This window comes from Hypanus sabinus, chromosome 28 (assembly GCF_030144855.1).
Source record: "Hypanus sabinus isolate sHypSab1 chromosome 28, sHypSab1.hap1, whole genome shotgun sequence".
NCBI classification, from domain to species: Eukaryota; Metazoa; Chordata; class Chondrichthyes; order Myliobatiformes; family Dasyatidae; genus Hypanus; species Hypanus sabinus.
This window is the reverse complement of record NC_082733.1, coordinates 33,418,837-33,436,406: the sequence shown is the minus strand read 5'-3', so window position 1 is coordinate 33,436,406 and position 17,570 is coordinate 33,418,837. Positions and strand designations below refer to the sequence as shown.

The 17,570-nt window shown below is 43.0% G+C and overlaps 1 protein-coding gene across 4 annotated transcripts in view; it reads right to left on the bottom strand.

Annotated features, from left to right (window-relative positions):
• Window positions 1–17,570, bottom strand: part of LOC132382568 (EGF-like repeat and discoidin I-like domain-containing protein 3) — a 114,681-nt gene that overhangs the window by 28,945 nt on the left and 68,166 nt on the right. For all 4 annotated transcript variants that reach the window (XM_059952901.1, XM_059952899.1, XM_059952903.1 and 1 more), the window contains one exon: window positions 3,757–3,870. In XM_059952901.1, the coding sequence (XP_059808884.1) occupies window positions 3,757–3,870 (114 nt within the window). The remainder of the gene's footprint in view (window positions 1–3,756; window positions 3,871–17,570) is intronic.

Below are 17,570 nucleotides of genomic sequence, written 5' to 3'. Positions count from 1 at the left end.
GGTGATAGGTAAAACTGGGAGAGGCGGAGGGGCTGAAGTGAAGAGCTGGGAAGTTGATTGGTGAAGGAGATAAAGGGCTGGAGAAGAGGGAATCCGACAGGAGAGGGCAAAAGGCCATGGAAGAAAGGGAAGGGGGCGGAGCACCAGAGGGAGGTAAGGAGATAAGGTGAGAGAGGGAGATGGGAATGGAGAATGGTGAAGGGCGGGGTGTGACAATTACTGCAAGTTCAAGAAATCTTCTCAAAGAGGGGGTGGAGTTGGAGACTGAGAGTGAGAAGTGGGGTTTTCATTCAGAAAATCTGGGAATCACTGGGCAGATTCAGAGGCAAAATCGGAGGATTTTGGCATTGGATAGGGAGAGAGAGTAGGAGCATGGAGTTATCTACAACAAAGAATAGGAATTTTTAAAAGCAAAACATGGAGCCAGTGTAGATAATAGAGCTAATTAATAAACAGGGCAATACCCACTTTGTCACCTGCAGCAGAGTTCTGGATGACTTCAAATTAACAAACAGTAAAACGAGGGAAGAGCATCTCAAATGCAGAAATAGCAAAGGTACGGGGAGTGTCTGAGCAGTTGGTGAGTTTGATCAGCATTTGAACTGCACACCCCTTTCATGGAAGGATATTTAAAATATAGCAAAAAAATCACCCCCCCCCAGAGAAAAAGCCAAGTGTATTACTATAACACAGACAAAATGTTGGATGAACTCTGCAGATCAGGCAACATCTATGGAGGGGAATAAACGGTCAACATTTTGGGCCACGACCCTTCATCAGGACTGGAAAGAAAAGGGGAAGAAGTCAGTGTGAGAAAGGTGGGGGGTGGGATAAGGAATGCAAGCTGGCAGGTAAGGGGGAAGGTGGGGGAAGGGAGAATGAAGTAAGAAGCTGGAAGATGATAGGTGGAAAAGGTTAAGGGTTGAAGAAGAGGGAATCTGAAAGGACACAACAGTGAACCATGGAAGGAAGGAAAGGAGGGGCACCAAATGGAGGTGATGGGCAGCTGATAAGAGAAGGTTGAGAGGGGAACCAGAATTGGAAATGGAAAAAAAAGAGGACAGGGAGAGGGGTGGGGAAGAAATAACCAGAAATTAGAAGTATCGATGTTTCCAGCTTCTCTACAGTCTCTTGTGTTTATGAATTAGTACAGACAGCACATAAGGTGCTGAGTAGCTGGAGTCTAACTGATAATCGATGGGCTTGACCGAGGTGTTGACCAGCTCTTGGAGGTGGAATCACCTGGTAATGAACAATCACAGAAAGCTGAGAAGATTCCGTATCCCCTCTTCAAACCACCTCATCCTAACTCCAGACCATTGAAAGATTAAAGCAAAATCCCAAAGACAGTGTAACGCTTTACAGCGCTGGTGTCCCAGGTTCAATTCCTGCCACTATCTCTGTAAGGAGTTTGTATGTTCTACCACGCCTATACGGGTTTCCTCCGGGTGCTCTGGTTTCGTCCCATATTCCGAAGACATACAGATTAGTGTTAGTAAGTTGTGGGCATGCTATGTCACCGAAAGCATGGCGACAACTTGCAGGCCCCCCCCCCCCCAGCACATCCTCGGACTCTTTTGGTTGATGACACGAACAACGTACCTTGGGGGGGGGGGGTTTCTCCCTAAGCCTCCCGTCCCATGATCCTTTTCCTTCTCCGGCTCTGTATCCCTTTTGCCAATCACCTTTCCAGCTTTCAGCTTCACCTCACCCCCTCCGGTCTTCTCCTATCATTTCACATTTCCCCCTCCCCCTCCTACTTACAAATCTCTCACTATCTTTCCTTTCAGTTAGTCCAGACGAAGGGTCTCGGCCCGAAACGTCAACAGTGCTTCTTCCTATAGATGCTGCCTAGCCTGCTGTGTTCCACCAGCAGTTTGTGTGTGGTGCTTGGATTTCCAGCATCTGCAGACTTCCTCGTGTTTACCATAAATGCTGCCTGGGCAGGGCGAAAAGCATTATCAAGGATGCATCTCACCCTAACCATGGACTTTTTACTCTCCTCCCATATGGTAGGTGCAACAGGAGCCTCCGCTCCCCACCAGCAGGCACAGGAAGAGCTTCTTCCCTGAGGCTGTGACCCTGCTGAACCTCACATCACAGCGCGAAGCAGTATTGCACCCATATTGTACCGTCTCAGTACTTTCATATTTGTGTGCTGTAGCACTTACTTTTCACTTGCAGTTATTTTGTAAATAACACTATTCTTTGCTTTTCTGGTTAGATGCTAACTGCATTTCATTGGCTTTGTATCTGTACTCGGCACAATGACAATAAAGTTGAATCTAATCTAATCTAATCTAATCATTGATGTGTTTTATTTGTTTTAAACAAAGAGCAACAAACTGTATTTGGTGGTTTATTATCCTTAGAATAGCTTCAGGTTTACTCTTACTGAGAAATTCAGTGCACACATGATGTTGTCACTAGGCAAAAGATTGCTCAGCACAAGATTTTTGCACACAGTAGTCACTACAAATAAGAGGGGACATTGCTCCACATACATCCATGGCAATGAATTCCAGATTCACCATCCTCTGGCTAAACAAATTCCTTCTCATCTCTGTTCTAAAGGGGTGTCCTTCTATTCTGAGGAGTCCCTTCTGGTCCTAGACTCCCCCACTATAGGAAGCATCCTCTCCACGTCCACACTATCTCGGCCTTTCAATATTTAACATAGAACATAGAATAGTACAGCACATTACAGGCCCTTCGGCCCACAATGTTGTGGTGACCCTCAAACCCTGCCTCTCATATAACCCTCCACCTTAAATTCCTCCATATACCTGTCTAGTAGTCTCTTAAACTTCACTAGTGTATCTGCCTCCACCACTGACTCAGGCATTTGATTGACCTCACAATCTACCTCACTGTGGCCTTATTGTCTACCTGCACCGCACTATCTCTGTAACTATAACACTATTTTCTGCATTCTGATACTGCTTTTCCCACTGTAGTACCTGAATGTACTTCAGCTTTGAAATGATCTGTATGGGCAGCATGCAAAACAACGTTTTTCCCTGCATCTTGGCACATGTGATAATAATAAACCACTTACCAATTACAAATTAAGGCAAGAAACATCAAAATGGAGAACTAAATCAGTGCTGGGAAGAATTATTTCCAAAAACAGTTCAAATTAGGCACAGAGTAATGGTGCCTCTACTCTGGCCTAACCAGGTGACCCGTCATAGAGAATATTATCTATGACAGGGCACCTTCCTATGACAGAGCAGAGGAACCATTAACAAGAGAAAATCTGCAGATGCTGGAAATTCAAGCAACACACACAAAATGCTGGAGGAACTCAGCAAGCCAGCCTAAAGACCTTCCTGTCGAAGGGTTCTGGCCTGAAACGTGGTCTATACTTCTTTTCCTTAGGTGCTACCTGGCCTGCTGAGTTCCTCCAGCATTTTGTGTGTGTTGTTAGAGGAACCATTACTCTGTGTCTGATTTGAAATATTCTCGGAAATAATTTTATATTCATATTTGGGTCAGTAAAGATAGGTGGGATTATGGCCTCTGCAATTTGCTACAGTCAAGTCAAAAGCACCATGAACCCATCAATTTCTGTTAAACGTTGGGAGCACTTTAGACTATCTGTGGTCCCATGTCATAGCTAGTATAGGGGGAGATGGTAATTCTGACCATCAGTTCCTTGGGAAGTGAGTCTAGATCCCAGACATGAAGGGAAAATCTCCAACCTGTACGCACCACCCCCCAAGGTTGTGAGCTGATGAGTAGCAGAAGACTCACTGTGCTGGCAGGACCTTCCAACGTACGGAGACGGACAACTACATGAGTAATCTGCATTGAGATCCACACAGCTCCCTCCATTTTTGCAAGGCTGGGAAGCACAGTCATTGATATCTGAAAAATATATACATTTGAACAGTTATAAATAAGATTTACTGTATGAAAGCACCAGAGACGGTTTGTACCAACTCTGCTCCTTTGTTGTATTTATATCCAATCCTTTAGACACTCTGTACATGTACCCCCTAAGTCAATAAAACCTTCTCTATATCCCTCTCTCCAAACGCATGATGTATTTGTACTTTGGATAAAAATGCAGAAATCCAGTAGTCAGGCAGCAGGGTAGAGGGAAATCAGTATGAACAGAATGAAGAGTCGGCAGCCAACATGTTGCGTGAAGACCCTTCGATTGGACAGCTAATTAAATGAATCATGAAGCGGTCAGGTTTATATATGGAATAAACAAACGCTTTGATATTTATAAACATTTTATTCAAAGGTTCACCATTCTGTAACTGTGAGTGCAAATGGAATTTACCAAAACTCAAGAAACATCCTAGCTTCAACTTAGGATATGTTAAAAAGTCTCCTTTTAAACCACTTCCCCGACAAGCGTTAGGTTTAGTTTTTCCATCACATTTCAGATCCTTTCCTGTTGTTTTTGATTTACTGTATGTTCACCAAATGCACTTCTACAATAAAGTTGCTATACAAGTTGTTTTTTCGCTGTTCTTTTCGAGGTTGATAGGTCATAGGGAGTTAAATATTGTTTTACTCGATTTGTATTCCAGAAACCTAATCTAGCAAAAGAGAATAGGAATTCAAATCGCATTATGACCCACCCATTGTCATAAAATCCCATTATGTTCCTACGTAAGTATAAATAATTTGGATATAAAATTATAGCATCAGTAACAGTGATCTCAAAGCTGTTGGGCTGTGATTAAAAACCCTACTGGTTCACTGAAGTTAGCTTGGCTTCCTTGTCCTGCCAGGTCTGTTTGTAGTTCTAGTCTCCACTGCCACAAATTGACAAATGCTATCTACCCTAGAAAGACAAAAAGTTGTCATAAAATTTTAAGAAATTGTTGATGGTCAGTAGGTTAATCGAACATTGTAAATTGTCCCATGAATAGGTAAGGCTTAAATTAGGGGTTGCTGGATGGCATGGCTCAAAGGGCCAGAAGAGCCTATTTTGCGTTGTGTCTCAATAACATAAAATTAAGTAAATTTAAAAGATAACTTGTACTAATGATTAACTGATCAGAATGCCACTTTGTAAAGCACCTTTCTTAACTTGGAAAAAATAGCAAAGAACTTAAGCTTCCCCAAAAGGATTTTTCGAACTCTTCAAAAGTTATCAAAATTAAGGGAGGAAGGACAACTTGCTGCATCACAGCTCCAGTAACCAAGGTTCAATTCTGATCCTGGCTCTGTCTGTGTGGAGCTTGCAGCATTCCCTTGTGACAGTGTGGGTCTTCTCCGGGTGCTCCAGTTTCCTTCCAAGTCCCAAAGACACGCAGGTTACTAGGTTAATTGCCCACTGCGTTGGCCCCTAATGTGTAGGTGAATAGCAGAGTCTGAGGGTGGGGAGCTTGATGGATGTGTGGGATGAATAGTATGGGATTAGTGTAAACTTTAGCATGGGATTAGTGTAAACTTTTGCGTGGATTAGGGTTCCCAACCTTTTTTATGCCAGTACCATTATGCAAGTAGTCCTTGGACCCCAGGTTGGGAAACCCTGGTGTAGATGGTTGCTTGACGGTTAGTGTAAAAATAATGGTTAAAGAGAATATTTGTGTACTGTTTGACTCTGCAATTAAAATCAGAGGAGATGGAAATGCTGTTTATCTCCATACAAATAATAACTAGTGACTTTGGGCAGCAATGCAACTGGACCTGCCTGAATCACAAATTTGGTGTCAGAAGTGGGATGTTGATTGGATCCGTGCATATGTAGACAATTAGTTAAACTCCTGTTTCCTGGTCTATCAGGTCTGCATTTTGAATTTAATCTTCGATGTATATTTGAATGTAAAGGCTAGTGGCCGAAGTCAGTTAAGATAATCGCTACCTACCCTGTGATCAATGCTGACTGGCAACTCCTGTGACCCTGCTGGTACCAAACTGTATCGGCCTCATCTCCTCCTCTGGGTTCATCAGTTGTGTGGAGAGGGGGAGCTTGCTACGTGGGCAACAGCTTGCTCTCCGTATCGTACTGCCCAGGCTTGTGTATCTAGACAGCTAGGACTCAATATCCCCGGTCAACTCTGACCAACGAAGGTCCTCACCTCTGCTAACCCCAAAATTCGCTCCAACACTCTTGATCTCCATACAAATAATAGCCAATGACTTCAGGCAGCAATGCAACCTGGACCAATCCCTTACTTGCCTCAACCGCAAGCACAGCCTTGCTTTGTGGGCCATACTCAGATGGAAGCCTCTCTGGTAACAAAGACAGCTTCTACCCCCACTACTGTAAGACTACTAAATAGTTCCCTCCTATGATAAATTGGACTCCTGACCTCACAATCTACCTTGTTATGATGGGACTGCACCTTGTTTATCTACACTGCACTTTCTCTGTAGCTATTGCAGTTTAATATATGGTTTTACCTTGTTCTACTTCATGTACTGTGTAATAATCTGGTCTGTATGAAAAGTATGCAAGACAAATTTTCATTTTAACTTGGTACGTGTGACAATTCCAGTTTCAAACTCAGCCAGCTCTATCAGGGGCACGAGTGCCCCCACCATCAAGATCATTTTCAAAAGGTGGTGCCTCAAGAGGGTAGCGTTCATCATTTAGGACTGTCACCATCCAGGACATGCCCTCTTCTCAATACTACCATCGGAGAGGAGGTACAGGAGCTTCAAGCTACACATTGAACATTTTGGAACAGTCTCTTTCCCTCTGCCATCTGATTTCTGACTGCTCTACTTCACTATTCCTCTTTTGCACAATTTATTTTAACTTTTATTGTAACTTGTGGCAAGTTTTTATGTCTTGCTTCATACTGCTGCAACAAATTTCACAACATACGTTAGCAACAAAGAACCTGATTCTGATTCCTCTGACCCCATTACCAAGTGAAACATAACTCCATTTTCCAGAGGGTGACAGAGAGAAGCTTGCAAACTAATTTATTACACAAGAACGTAAGAAATAGGAGCAGGGGAAGGCCATCTGGCCTGACGAGCCTGCTCTGCCATTCAATAAGATCATGGCTGATCTGACCATCTCTGCCTACTCACCTTTTATATAACCCTTAATTCCCCTGCTGCGCAAAAATCTATCCAACCTTGTTTTAAGTGTATTTTCTGAGGTAGCCTCCACTGCTTCAATGGGCAGAGAATTCCACAGATTCACCTCTCTCTGGGAAGTTCAGTTCAGACAGTGGAGGAATTTATTATCTGATGAAATCCACAGTTCTACTACTTTTTAAAAAAAGTTTTCTCATAGTAAATTTTACCATAAATGCCTCCTAGTGTCTCTGATATGGCCTATTCCAGTTACCAAAAACATTTGAAGATGCACTTCTTAATCAGCCCTGATGTGAATCGTTCAGTAGTTTGTTAGCATGCTCCACTTGTTGGGGACTTACAGTTTAACATGAAATACATCTAAGTATTTAAGTTTTATAACTCTGCTAATTCTCACAATGCTTTATCTTTTTCCTACGCTCATAGCCAAAGTGCATTTCCTCTGGACACAGTCTTTGGAATTGATTGTTCAGTCTCATTTTCTTTCTCAGCAGCTTTTTACTCCTGATATAACAGAGAGTCATTCGGACCTCCATGAAAAATACTGTTTCCAGTGAGAATTTCCTTGCCTCTGTTACCAAGAAGCTAGAGACAAAGATTAACAATGTGGATTCACATCTCAGTAACATCTGACAGCCAGGTGGGGTTTTAACTAAGGACAGCCGATCTTAACAAACTTCAGTGGGAGTGTTATGTATGTAAACCAAGCTCCAGTAAAACTGCTTTTAACCTCAATCTCAGGGTTGGGCTCTAAATTACACGAGAAAATGGTTGTTTAATTCTCCAAAAATGTTAATGTGCTTTTCAAGTGCTGAAATATTTTCAGGATACATTAAACATTGTAATCTTGCAGAAACCTGCCCTTTCTCGGCATTAATTTAGATTCCATCTTTCTCAAATGATTAACTGTCAATCTCTTGTTAAATTACTCAGTGTTCAAATGTCCTGGTATGAGAAGTCCAGGGAATGTGCAGTTATTAGCATCAAGCATTCCCTTTGTAACACAAGCCCGTTTAAGCTAAATTGTATTGGACTAGTGACTGTGCTGTAACTTGTGATAATATAAAGCTCCCTTCTAAAATGTTCCATTGTAATGTGGAGATTAAATGAATGCTGTTATCGTTCCTCAAATCCAGTTACAAAAGTCTTAACTCCAGAAATAGATCATGCCAGATTCTAGTGGATCTAGTTCAATTTCTTTACAAAGGTGACACAATGAACTGATTAAAACTGTGAACTCCTGATGAAGGGTTTTGGCCTGAAATGTCGTCACTACCTCCTCCCATAGATGCTGTCTGGCCTGCTGAGTTCTGCCAGCAATTTGTGTTTTTATTTACTTCCAGCATTTGCAGATTCACTCGTGTTGATTAAAACTGTGATTGTCTATGCAATTGCCTCGTTAGATTGTAGATATGCAAATGAATAGTGTGTGTGAGTGAGTGTGAGAGAGAGAGAGAGACACACACACACAGAACAGTGAGAAACTGAATGAGAGAGACAGACAAGGACAAAGAGAGACAGACCTAGCAAGGACGGTGAGAGGGGAGAGAGGGGAATGGGGGAGAGAGAGCATGGGGGTAGAGAGGAGAGACACCAACAGAGATCAAAGAATGGGGAATTGCCTTGCCTTTGGACACAGGTGTGTTGTGCATTAACTAATAAATCTCAATAGCAGCAAAGTTAATAACCCTGAGGGCACAATGTAAGGCTTATGTGATGTAAAGACTGAATACAATCTTACTTACACAAGTGGATCAGAGATTGCTTTAAATAAAACTGCAACACACTTTTAACAACAGGTGATCTTCAACAACAGTGGAGTTGTTTTCAACTATCCAGTATTCCAACAACCTTCACACATTCCCAAACCCTTTGAACTTGTCAAGAATCTCCTGTGATTTATAGAAGTCACGAGAGCTGCAGGGACTTCAGGATAACCTCCAGGTGTAGAAGTCTGGTAACCTAGCGTGGTCAGTTGTCAAAAGATTATTGCGCTGGATTCCTGAGACACCAGCAGGTCTCTAGATGCTTTGAAGAGGAAGGCCAACACATCAAGGGCCTAAGGGGACCTGCCTGATGCACTTAGTGGTTCACAGTCTAGTTAGGGCCCAGAGGTGGGGTCACATGCCATGGGTGAGCATGAGCTAAAACTAGCCAGGTATGGACACACTGAGGCATCTGCTGAAGAACACCAAGAGCTGACAGAGCTTCCAGAGAAACACGGGTTTTGGGAGAGTTCTTCTTCGGAGACGGAGCAATTTTAGTTGAATATCACTGGCAAAGACCACTTTATTAATTCAATTCAATTGAGTGCATCTATGGCTGATTGAAACTAGGCATTTTTCCCTGCAGTTACATCAAAATTTATTCTTACCCTGTTTCATTGACGCTTGGTTGAGTTTTAACTGAACCTGAGAACAGAAGTGTGTGTGGGACAGTAGCCTTCATTCGCCAGGGCACGGTAAAATAAGGAAGTTATAGTACAGATATATAAAGCATTAGCTGGATACTGTATGCAGTTCTGGTCTCCACACTTTAGAAGGGATACAATTCACATTCATTTTATTTCTCACATGTACATCGAAACATAAAATGAAATGCTTTGTTTGGATTAACAACCAACACAACCTAAGAGCCAACACACATTTTGACACCAGGATGCTCAGCCTCCAAAGGACTCTCAGATTCACAAAAATTAGACTTTGATTTCTCCAGGGGATTTTCAACTCAAGGATTCGGCCATCGGGCCTTGAATGGGGCTTGTTTTGCTGTTGTTTTGTTGCTTGATATATTCTATGCCTATGCCATTTCTCCCTCTCACTCACATACATGCACAGTCCTCCAACCCCCAGGCAGGCCATCTACGGCCTCCGTCCTCCAATGGACTCTCAGATTCACAAGGAGTAGGCTTTGATTTCTCAGTGGATTTGCAAACTCAGGATTCCAGCCATCAGACCTTGACTTCCATACTTCTGATCGACGTTCAGGCTTCACACATAGGTATCAACCCCAGAACTCGCCAATGAAGAACCAGAACGAGAACCCTAAAATCCAGGCCTCAACTCTGAACTCTCCAAAGACCCGGACCCTGAACGTTAGGCCTCCAACTCTGGTGTAACATCCAGGTCATGCAACCTTTTTGTAGCTACCACCGGACAGGAAGAACAGATTCCTGAAGTCCCACACCACAGGTAGCTCATGAATAGCTACTTCCCTTCAACTAATCAGTTCTTGAACCAAACCACACAGCCACAATCTCAGTACAGCAACGCTGTGACTGCTTTGCACTACAATGGACTTAACTTGTTCTAATTGTGTTCTTTCTTGTACAGTCTTCTATAATTATGCTTATGTTTTTATTGTGAATATTGTTCATCCGATGCTACATGCCTGTGATGCTGCTGCAAGTTTTTCATCCGTGCGTACCTATACTTGTGCCTGTGACAATAAATACATCTTTCACCTTGATCACTGGCCAAACAATATATGCAAAGACGAGGCCCTTGGACAGCAAACTCAGCAGTCTGAATTAGATTTCTGGTCAGCTGCCAGTGTCAAGTTTGGGGGGGGGGGGCAGAATGGACAACAAGGAAGCTTGCAGCGGAATCTGGACCAGCTGCAAAAACGGGCTGAAAAGCGGCAGAGAGAATTTAACAAACACAAAAAATCCTGTCTATGCTGGAAATCCAAAGCAGCACCCAAATTGCTGGGGGAACTCACCAGGTCAGGCAGGTTCCGTGGAAAGCAACAAACACTCGATATTTCAGGCTAAAACCCTTCTTCAGGATTGGAAGGGGAAGCTGCCAGAATAAAAAAATGGAGGGCGGTAGGGGAAGGAGGACGAGCTAACGAGTGATAGGTGAAGCCAGGTGAGTAGATTACAGGCTAGAGAGGAAGGAATCTGATAGGAATGGAGAGTGGACCATCGGAAAAAGGACGGGTGGAGGGGTACCAGACGGAGCTGATAGGCAGGTGAGAAGAGGCAAGAGGCCAGAGTGAGAAATAGAAGAGGGGAGCAGGAGGGAGTTTTTTTAACTGAATTGAATTGATTTAATTACTTACATCTTTCACATACATGAGGAGTAAAAATCTTTATGTCTCTGACTAAATGTGGAATTTATGGTAATCTGTAATAAATGGTATGTACAACAGGGTGGTCAATACAGCTTAGAAATACAATTGTATCAGCGTGAATTAATCAGTCTGATGGCCTGGTGGAAGAATCTGTCCTGGATTCTGTTTGTCCTGGCTTTTAGGCTGCGGTACTGTTTGTGGTTGGGGTGACTTGGGTCCCCAATGATCCTTCAGGTACTTTTTACACACTGGTCTCTGTAAATGTCCTGAATAGTGGGAAGTTCACACCTACAGATGCACTGGGCTGTGACTGAGGGAAGTACAGTTCCTGTACCGGGCAGTGATGCAGCCAGTCAGGATTTTCTCAATTATGCCCCTGTAGAAAGTCCTTAGGATTTGGAGACCCATACCAAACTTTAACCGTCTGAGAGGAAAGAGGAGCTATTGTACTTTTTCACCACACAGCTGGTATGTATAGACCACGTGAGATCCTTGGTGATGTTTATGCTGAGGAACTTAAAGCTGTTCACCCTCCCAACCCCAGATCCATTGATGTCAATAGGGGTTAGCCCGACTCCATTCCTCCCCTAGTCCACAACCAGCTCCTTTGTTTGGAAGGAGAAATCAGTATTCATGCCAACAGGCTGGAGACCAGCCAGACGGAATAAAGGGTATTGCTACTCCACCCTGAGGGTGACCTCATCATAGCACAAGAGGAGGCCTGTTAGAACGGGAATGGGAATCTGAATTAAAATGTTCTGCATTTGGTGGATGGAGTGGAGGTGCTCGATGAAGCAGTCCCCCAGTTTACGATGGGTCTCACTAATGTAGAAGAGGACGCATTGGGAGTACCAGATACAATAATGGAATTAGTGGAATTTAATGCAGGCAAGTGTGAGGTGTTGCAATTTGGGAGGACAAATGAGGACAGGATATACACAGGTAGGGCTCTAAGGGGTACGGTAGGACAAAGAGATCTGCAAATACAGATCCATAATTCCTTGAAAATAGTGTCTCAGGTAGATAGAGTCATAAAGAGAGGTTTTGGCACATTGCTGTTCATAAATCAGAGTACTGATCATAGAAGTTGGGATGTTATGTTGAAGCTGTATAAGATGTTAGTGGGGCCAAATTTGTAACATTTTGCCCTGAAGGAGAAATATCCATATGATTGAAAGAGTACAGAAAAAAACTACAAGGATGTTGCCAGGATTTGAGAATCTGAGTTCTAGAGAGAGGTTGAATAGGTTTAGACTTTATTCCCTGGAGTTCAGGAGAATGAGAGGGAGATGTGATAGATGTATACAAAATTATAAGGGACATAGATAGGGTAAATGCAAGCAAACTTTTTCCACTATGTTTGAGTGAGACTAGAATGAGAGGCTATAGGTTAAGAGTAAAAGGTAAAATTTTTAAGGGGAAACTGAAGGGGAACTTGTTCACTCGGAGGGTGGTGTGAGTGTGGAATGAGCTGTCCTCCAAAGTAGTGGATGCGAAAGTGATTGTTTGGGTAGTTATATGGGTGGAAGGAGAATGGAGAGCAAAAGACCCACAGGACAATCGGATGAGGCAAAATTATAGTTTGGCACAGACCACATAGGCTAAAGGTCCTGTTTCCATGGTGCACTGCTTAATGGCCCTACAACTCTAATAAACGGAGCGCCTGCATGAAAAGTGAGCCTTGCTGCACATGACCATTCATTGAGGCCACTGCTCAGAACTGGTCCAGAGTCAGGCATGATTCAAGATAATTTATTGTTATTCTTCACTGCACAAGTGTAAAGAAAAATGGAATGATTGTTAATGTAGATCTGACACAGCGGAAAAAAAATCAGCGTAACAAACTCAATAAAAAACATGAACGTATATAAATAAGATTAGCTTGTATACAAAGACTGTATACATTAAGTGATGCTAGGTACAGGAGTGTCTGTACATAATGGGACTCTGACAGGAAATGATAAAGTAGTGGTGCTGGGGTGGGTTAATGGGTGGAGGTATTGATCAACCAGACAGCTTGGGGTCTTAACTGATTTTGGGTCTAGTAGTCAAGGCATGATGCTGCACAGCCTCCTCCCTGATCTGAGTGCGTCATATAGTCCATGAACAGGGTGGAAAGCATCTTCCCTGATACTGCTGGCTTACTTCCGGCACCTTTCTGTATAATTGGTCCTAAAGGCAGGTAGGCTGGTGCTAATGAAGCATTGGGCAGCTTTAACTACCTGTGGCAGTGCCCTCCTGAATGCCCCAGTGTAGCTTCCCTACTAACAGTAAGACAGCATGTTAGAATGCTTTCAACCGCACATCAGTAGAAAGCCACGGCACGAGGACCCAAGACTGTGGCTGTGGTCACACCTGCCACACACATGGTGGAGATGGTCTCCAGACCAAGTATGGGTTGAGACCATGGGGAATGGAACCATGGATGACAAGGGAAGTTAAAGAGTGCATAAAAGCCGAGGAAAGGGCATATAAGGTAGCAAAAGTGAGGGGGAAGTTGGACGATAGGGAAACTTTTAAAATCCGACAAAAGACAACCAAAAAAGTTACAAGAAAAGATTAAATATAAGGGCAAATTAGCCAATGATATAAAGCAGGGTACTAAGTTTTTCCAGTTATATAAAGAGTAAAACGGAGGTGAGAGTTGATATTGGCCAACTGGAAAATGATGCTGGTGAAGTAACAACGGGGGACAAAGAAATGGCAGGTGAACTTAATGAGTACTTTGCATCAGTCTTCACTGTGGAAGACTTGAGCAGTGTGCCAGAGGTCAATGAGTGTCAGGGAGCAGGAGTGAGCGCCTTTGCTATTACAAAGGAAAATGTACTACGACCAGACAGACTACATCCCAGAGTCCTGAGGGAGGTTGCTGAAGAGATAACAGATGCACTGGTCGTGATCTTTCCAGAATCACTTGATTCTGACATGATCCCAGAGGACTGGAAAATTGCAAACGTCACTCCATTTTTTAAGAAGGAAGGAAGGCAACAGACAGGAAATTATAAGCCAGTTAGCCTAACCTCAGTGGTTGGGAAAGTGTTAGAGTCTACTATTAAGGATGAGGTTTTGGGGTACTTGGAGAATAATAATCTTGCCTGAGAAATTTGTTAAAGAGTTTTTTGAGGAAGTAACAAGCAGGGTAGAGAAAGGAGAGGCATTAGATGTTATTATTTGGATTTTTAGAAGGCATTTGATAAGATGCCACATATAAGGCTGCTCAACAAGGTAAGATCCTATGGAGTTACAAGAAAGATACTGGTATGAATAGAGGATTGGCTGACAGGCAGGAAACAGCAAGTAGGAATAAAGGGGGCCTTTTCTGGTTCGCTGCCAGTGGCTCCTCAGGAGTCAGTATTGGGACTGCTACTTTTCACATTGTTTGTCAATGATGTAGATAATGGAATGAATGGCTTTGTGGCAAACTTTGCAGATGATACAAAGATCGGTGGAGGAGTAGGTAGTATGGAGGAAGAAATGTGATTGCAGCAGGACTTTGACAAATTGGATGAATGGGCAAAAAAGTGGCAGATGGAATACAGTATTGGGAAAAGTATGACAATGCATTCTGGTAAGAGGAATAATAATGCAGACTATTATCTAAATGGGGAGAAAATTCAAACATCAGACGTGCAAACGAAAAGGGACATAGAAGTTCTCGTGCAAGACTCCTAGAAGATTAATTTACAGTTTGAGCGTTGTAAAGAAGGCAAATGCAATGATGGCATTTATTTGAAGGGGAATAGAATATAAAAGCAAGGAGATAATGCGGAGGCCTCATAGGACAGTAGTCAGGCCTCACTTGGAGTATTGTCAGTATCTCAGAAAGGATGTATTGTCATTGGAGAGAGTCCAGTGGATTTCACAAGGATGATTCTGGGAATGAAGGGGTTAACATATGAGGAGCATTTGGCCAGCTTTGTGCCTGTACTCACTGGAATTTAGAAGAATGCAGGGGGGATCTCATTGAAACGTACAAAATGTTGAAAGGACTAGAGAGGATGGTTCCTCCAGTGCAGTATAGACTCAAAATTTAGGGGCAACCTTTTAGAACAGATGTAAGATGAACTTTTTAGCCAGAGAGTATTGAATCTGTGGACTGCTCTGCTACAGATTTCAGAGGAGGCCACGTCCATGGCTATATTCAGACCAGAAGTTGACAGCTTCCTGATTGGTCAGGGCATCAAAGGATATTCCAAAAAGGGAAGTGTTTGAGGCTGAGAGGGATTCAGGATCAGCCAGGATGAACTGGCGGTGCAGACTCGGTGGGCTGAAAGGCCTAATTCTGCTCCTATGTCTTATGGTCTAATGAAATGGGGGTGTGAGAGGCCGAGAACTGTTAAGGTGCACAGTCAGCATCAAGTGGACAACTCAACCATCAATGTCCATGAAACCTTGTTCTCCTTGATGTTGAGAAAGGAAAACATTACTGTCCTCGTTGGGTCAGCTAAGAATTCTGGGTACCCACAGAGAAAACAAATGCCTTCTATTTGTTAACAGCAAATGCTGGGTAGGGCATCTTTCACTTGTCACAATGTGTAGTGTAAATAGAGTATCTTAGCTACCTATCGCTCAATTTCCACTACTTAATACAATCAATATCCTGCAGGCACCAATTAACTCCCTGCAGATAACTTCTGATTAGTTACAGAGATAACATTCCTCCCTCAGGCCAAGGAGGAAGGCGTTTGCAAGAGCATGTTCCATGGTTGAAAGTAGAGCTATTGTTCCTACTGTTTGAAAAGAGCAAAGGGTCAACTCATCAAAGAATTATCAGACCTGAAAGGGAATAAAGACATTATGCTCTTTACAGAATAGTGGGATTCAGTATAAGTTATTTTGTTGAAAGTTTCTTTGATCTCCAAATGGAACTCTGAGAGTGTCCCTTGTTTTGTTACATTTACCCAGCCCATTGTCTAAAGGGACAGGTTTGCTGCACCCAGCATGTGTGATCTCCTTCAATGCACTCCACTCCTCCATCTCTCTCTTCTTGCAGTACCTACAAATGAGTGCTTCTGAAAATGCTAATGATGCCTTTTTCATAGTAGAGAAGCATTTTGCAAATCCCGAAGTCTATCTTTATAATGTATTATTTCAGGATGGCTAACCCAACCTAGCAGTCACCTATTCACCAGATTGCCAATTATTATACTTAATATTTGAGCAATATTGTAAATATATTGTTCAATTTATCATACTTTATTGGTGACATAATTCATTACAGCCAGCTCCAAAAACCTGGAGAGGGATGGGCTCCGCCAGGTTTCAGATGCCCAAGACATGTCGTACGATGAGCAATCACCAAAAAGATCGGTGCAAAAAGCTTGTCATAACGGCACCCCGATGACTCCACCAGGAGATAAGGGCATGCGCGCGCACACACACACTTCATTACAGGTTATATGTAAAAGTACGTGAATGGCCTACAGCATCACACCACCACATCATAAATGTGCCTCGCTAAATTAAGAATGAAATTAGAGTACACGCGTTATTTCTGGCTCTATGTTTTCTTTCAATTAGTTTTATGTTTTAGAGGATTGGCAAAAACATCTGCACAATCTCCATCAGCACAGAGAAACTGCAGGGATGTGTACTTAGCCCCTGCTCTGCCTACTTTACTCCTCTGACTGTGTTGGTAAGTACAGCTCCACCACCATATACAAGTTTGCTGATGTGGGCTGTATCAAAGGCGGTGATGAATCAGCATACAGGAGGGAGACTGCAAATTTGGCTGAGTGGTATCATAACAACAACCTCTCACTCAATGTCAATAAGACCAAGGAACTGATTGAAGACTTCCGGGGAGGGAAACCAGAGGTCCATAAGCCAGTAATCATTGGAACATCAGAGGTGGAGAGGGCCAGTAACTTTAAATTCCTGGGTGTCACTATCTCAGGGATCCTGTCCTGGACCCATCATAAAAATATTATTGCGACCCATCATAAAAATATTATCTACTTCCTCAGGAGTCTGTGGAGATTTGGCATGTCATCGAAAACCATGGCAAAAATTCTACAGATGAGTGTTGGAAACTCTGTTGACTGGCTGCACTGCAGTCTGGTATGGGAATACCAATGCCTTTGAGCAGAAAATCCTACGAAAGGTAGTGGATTTGGCCCAGTATATCACGAGTAAAACCCTCCCAACCACTAGGCACATCTACATGGAACGTTGCTGTGGAAAAGCAGCATCCATCAGAGATCCTCACCACCCAGGCCATACACTTTTCTCGCTGCTGCCATCAGGTAGAAGGTACAGGTAAAGATGGACCTTCAGTAGAGATGCAAATCAGCATTTTGGGGCCAAAGTCCTGAAGAAGGACCTTGACCTGAAATGTCAACTATTTACTCTTTTCCACAGATGCTGCCAGGCCTGCTGAGTTCCTCCAGCTTTTTGTGTTTTTTGCTCTGGATTTCCAAATTTTTTCGTATTTCTTTGGCACTACTAGGCCGAATTGGAGGCCATTTCATTCCCAC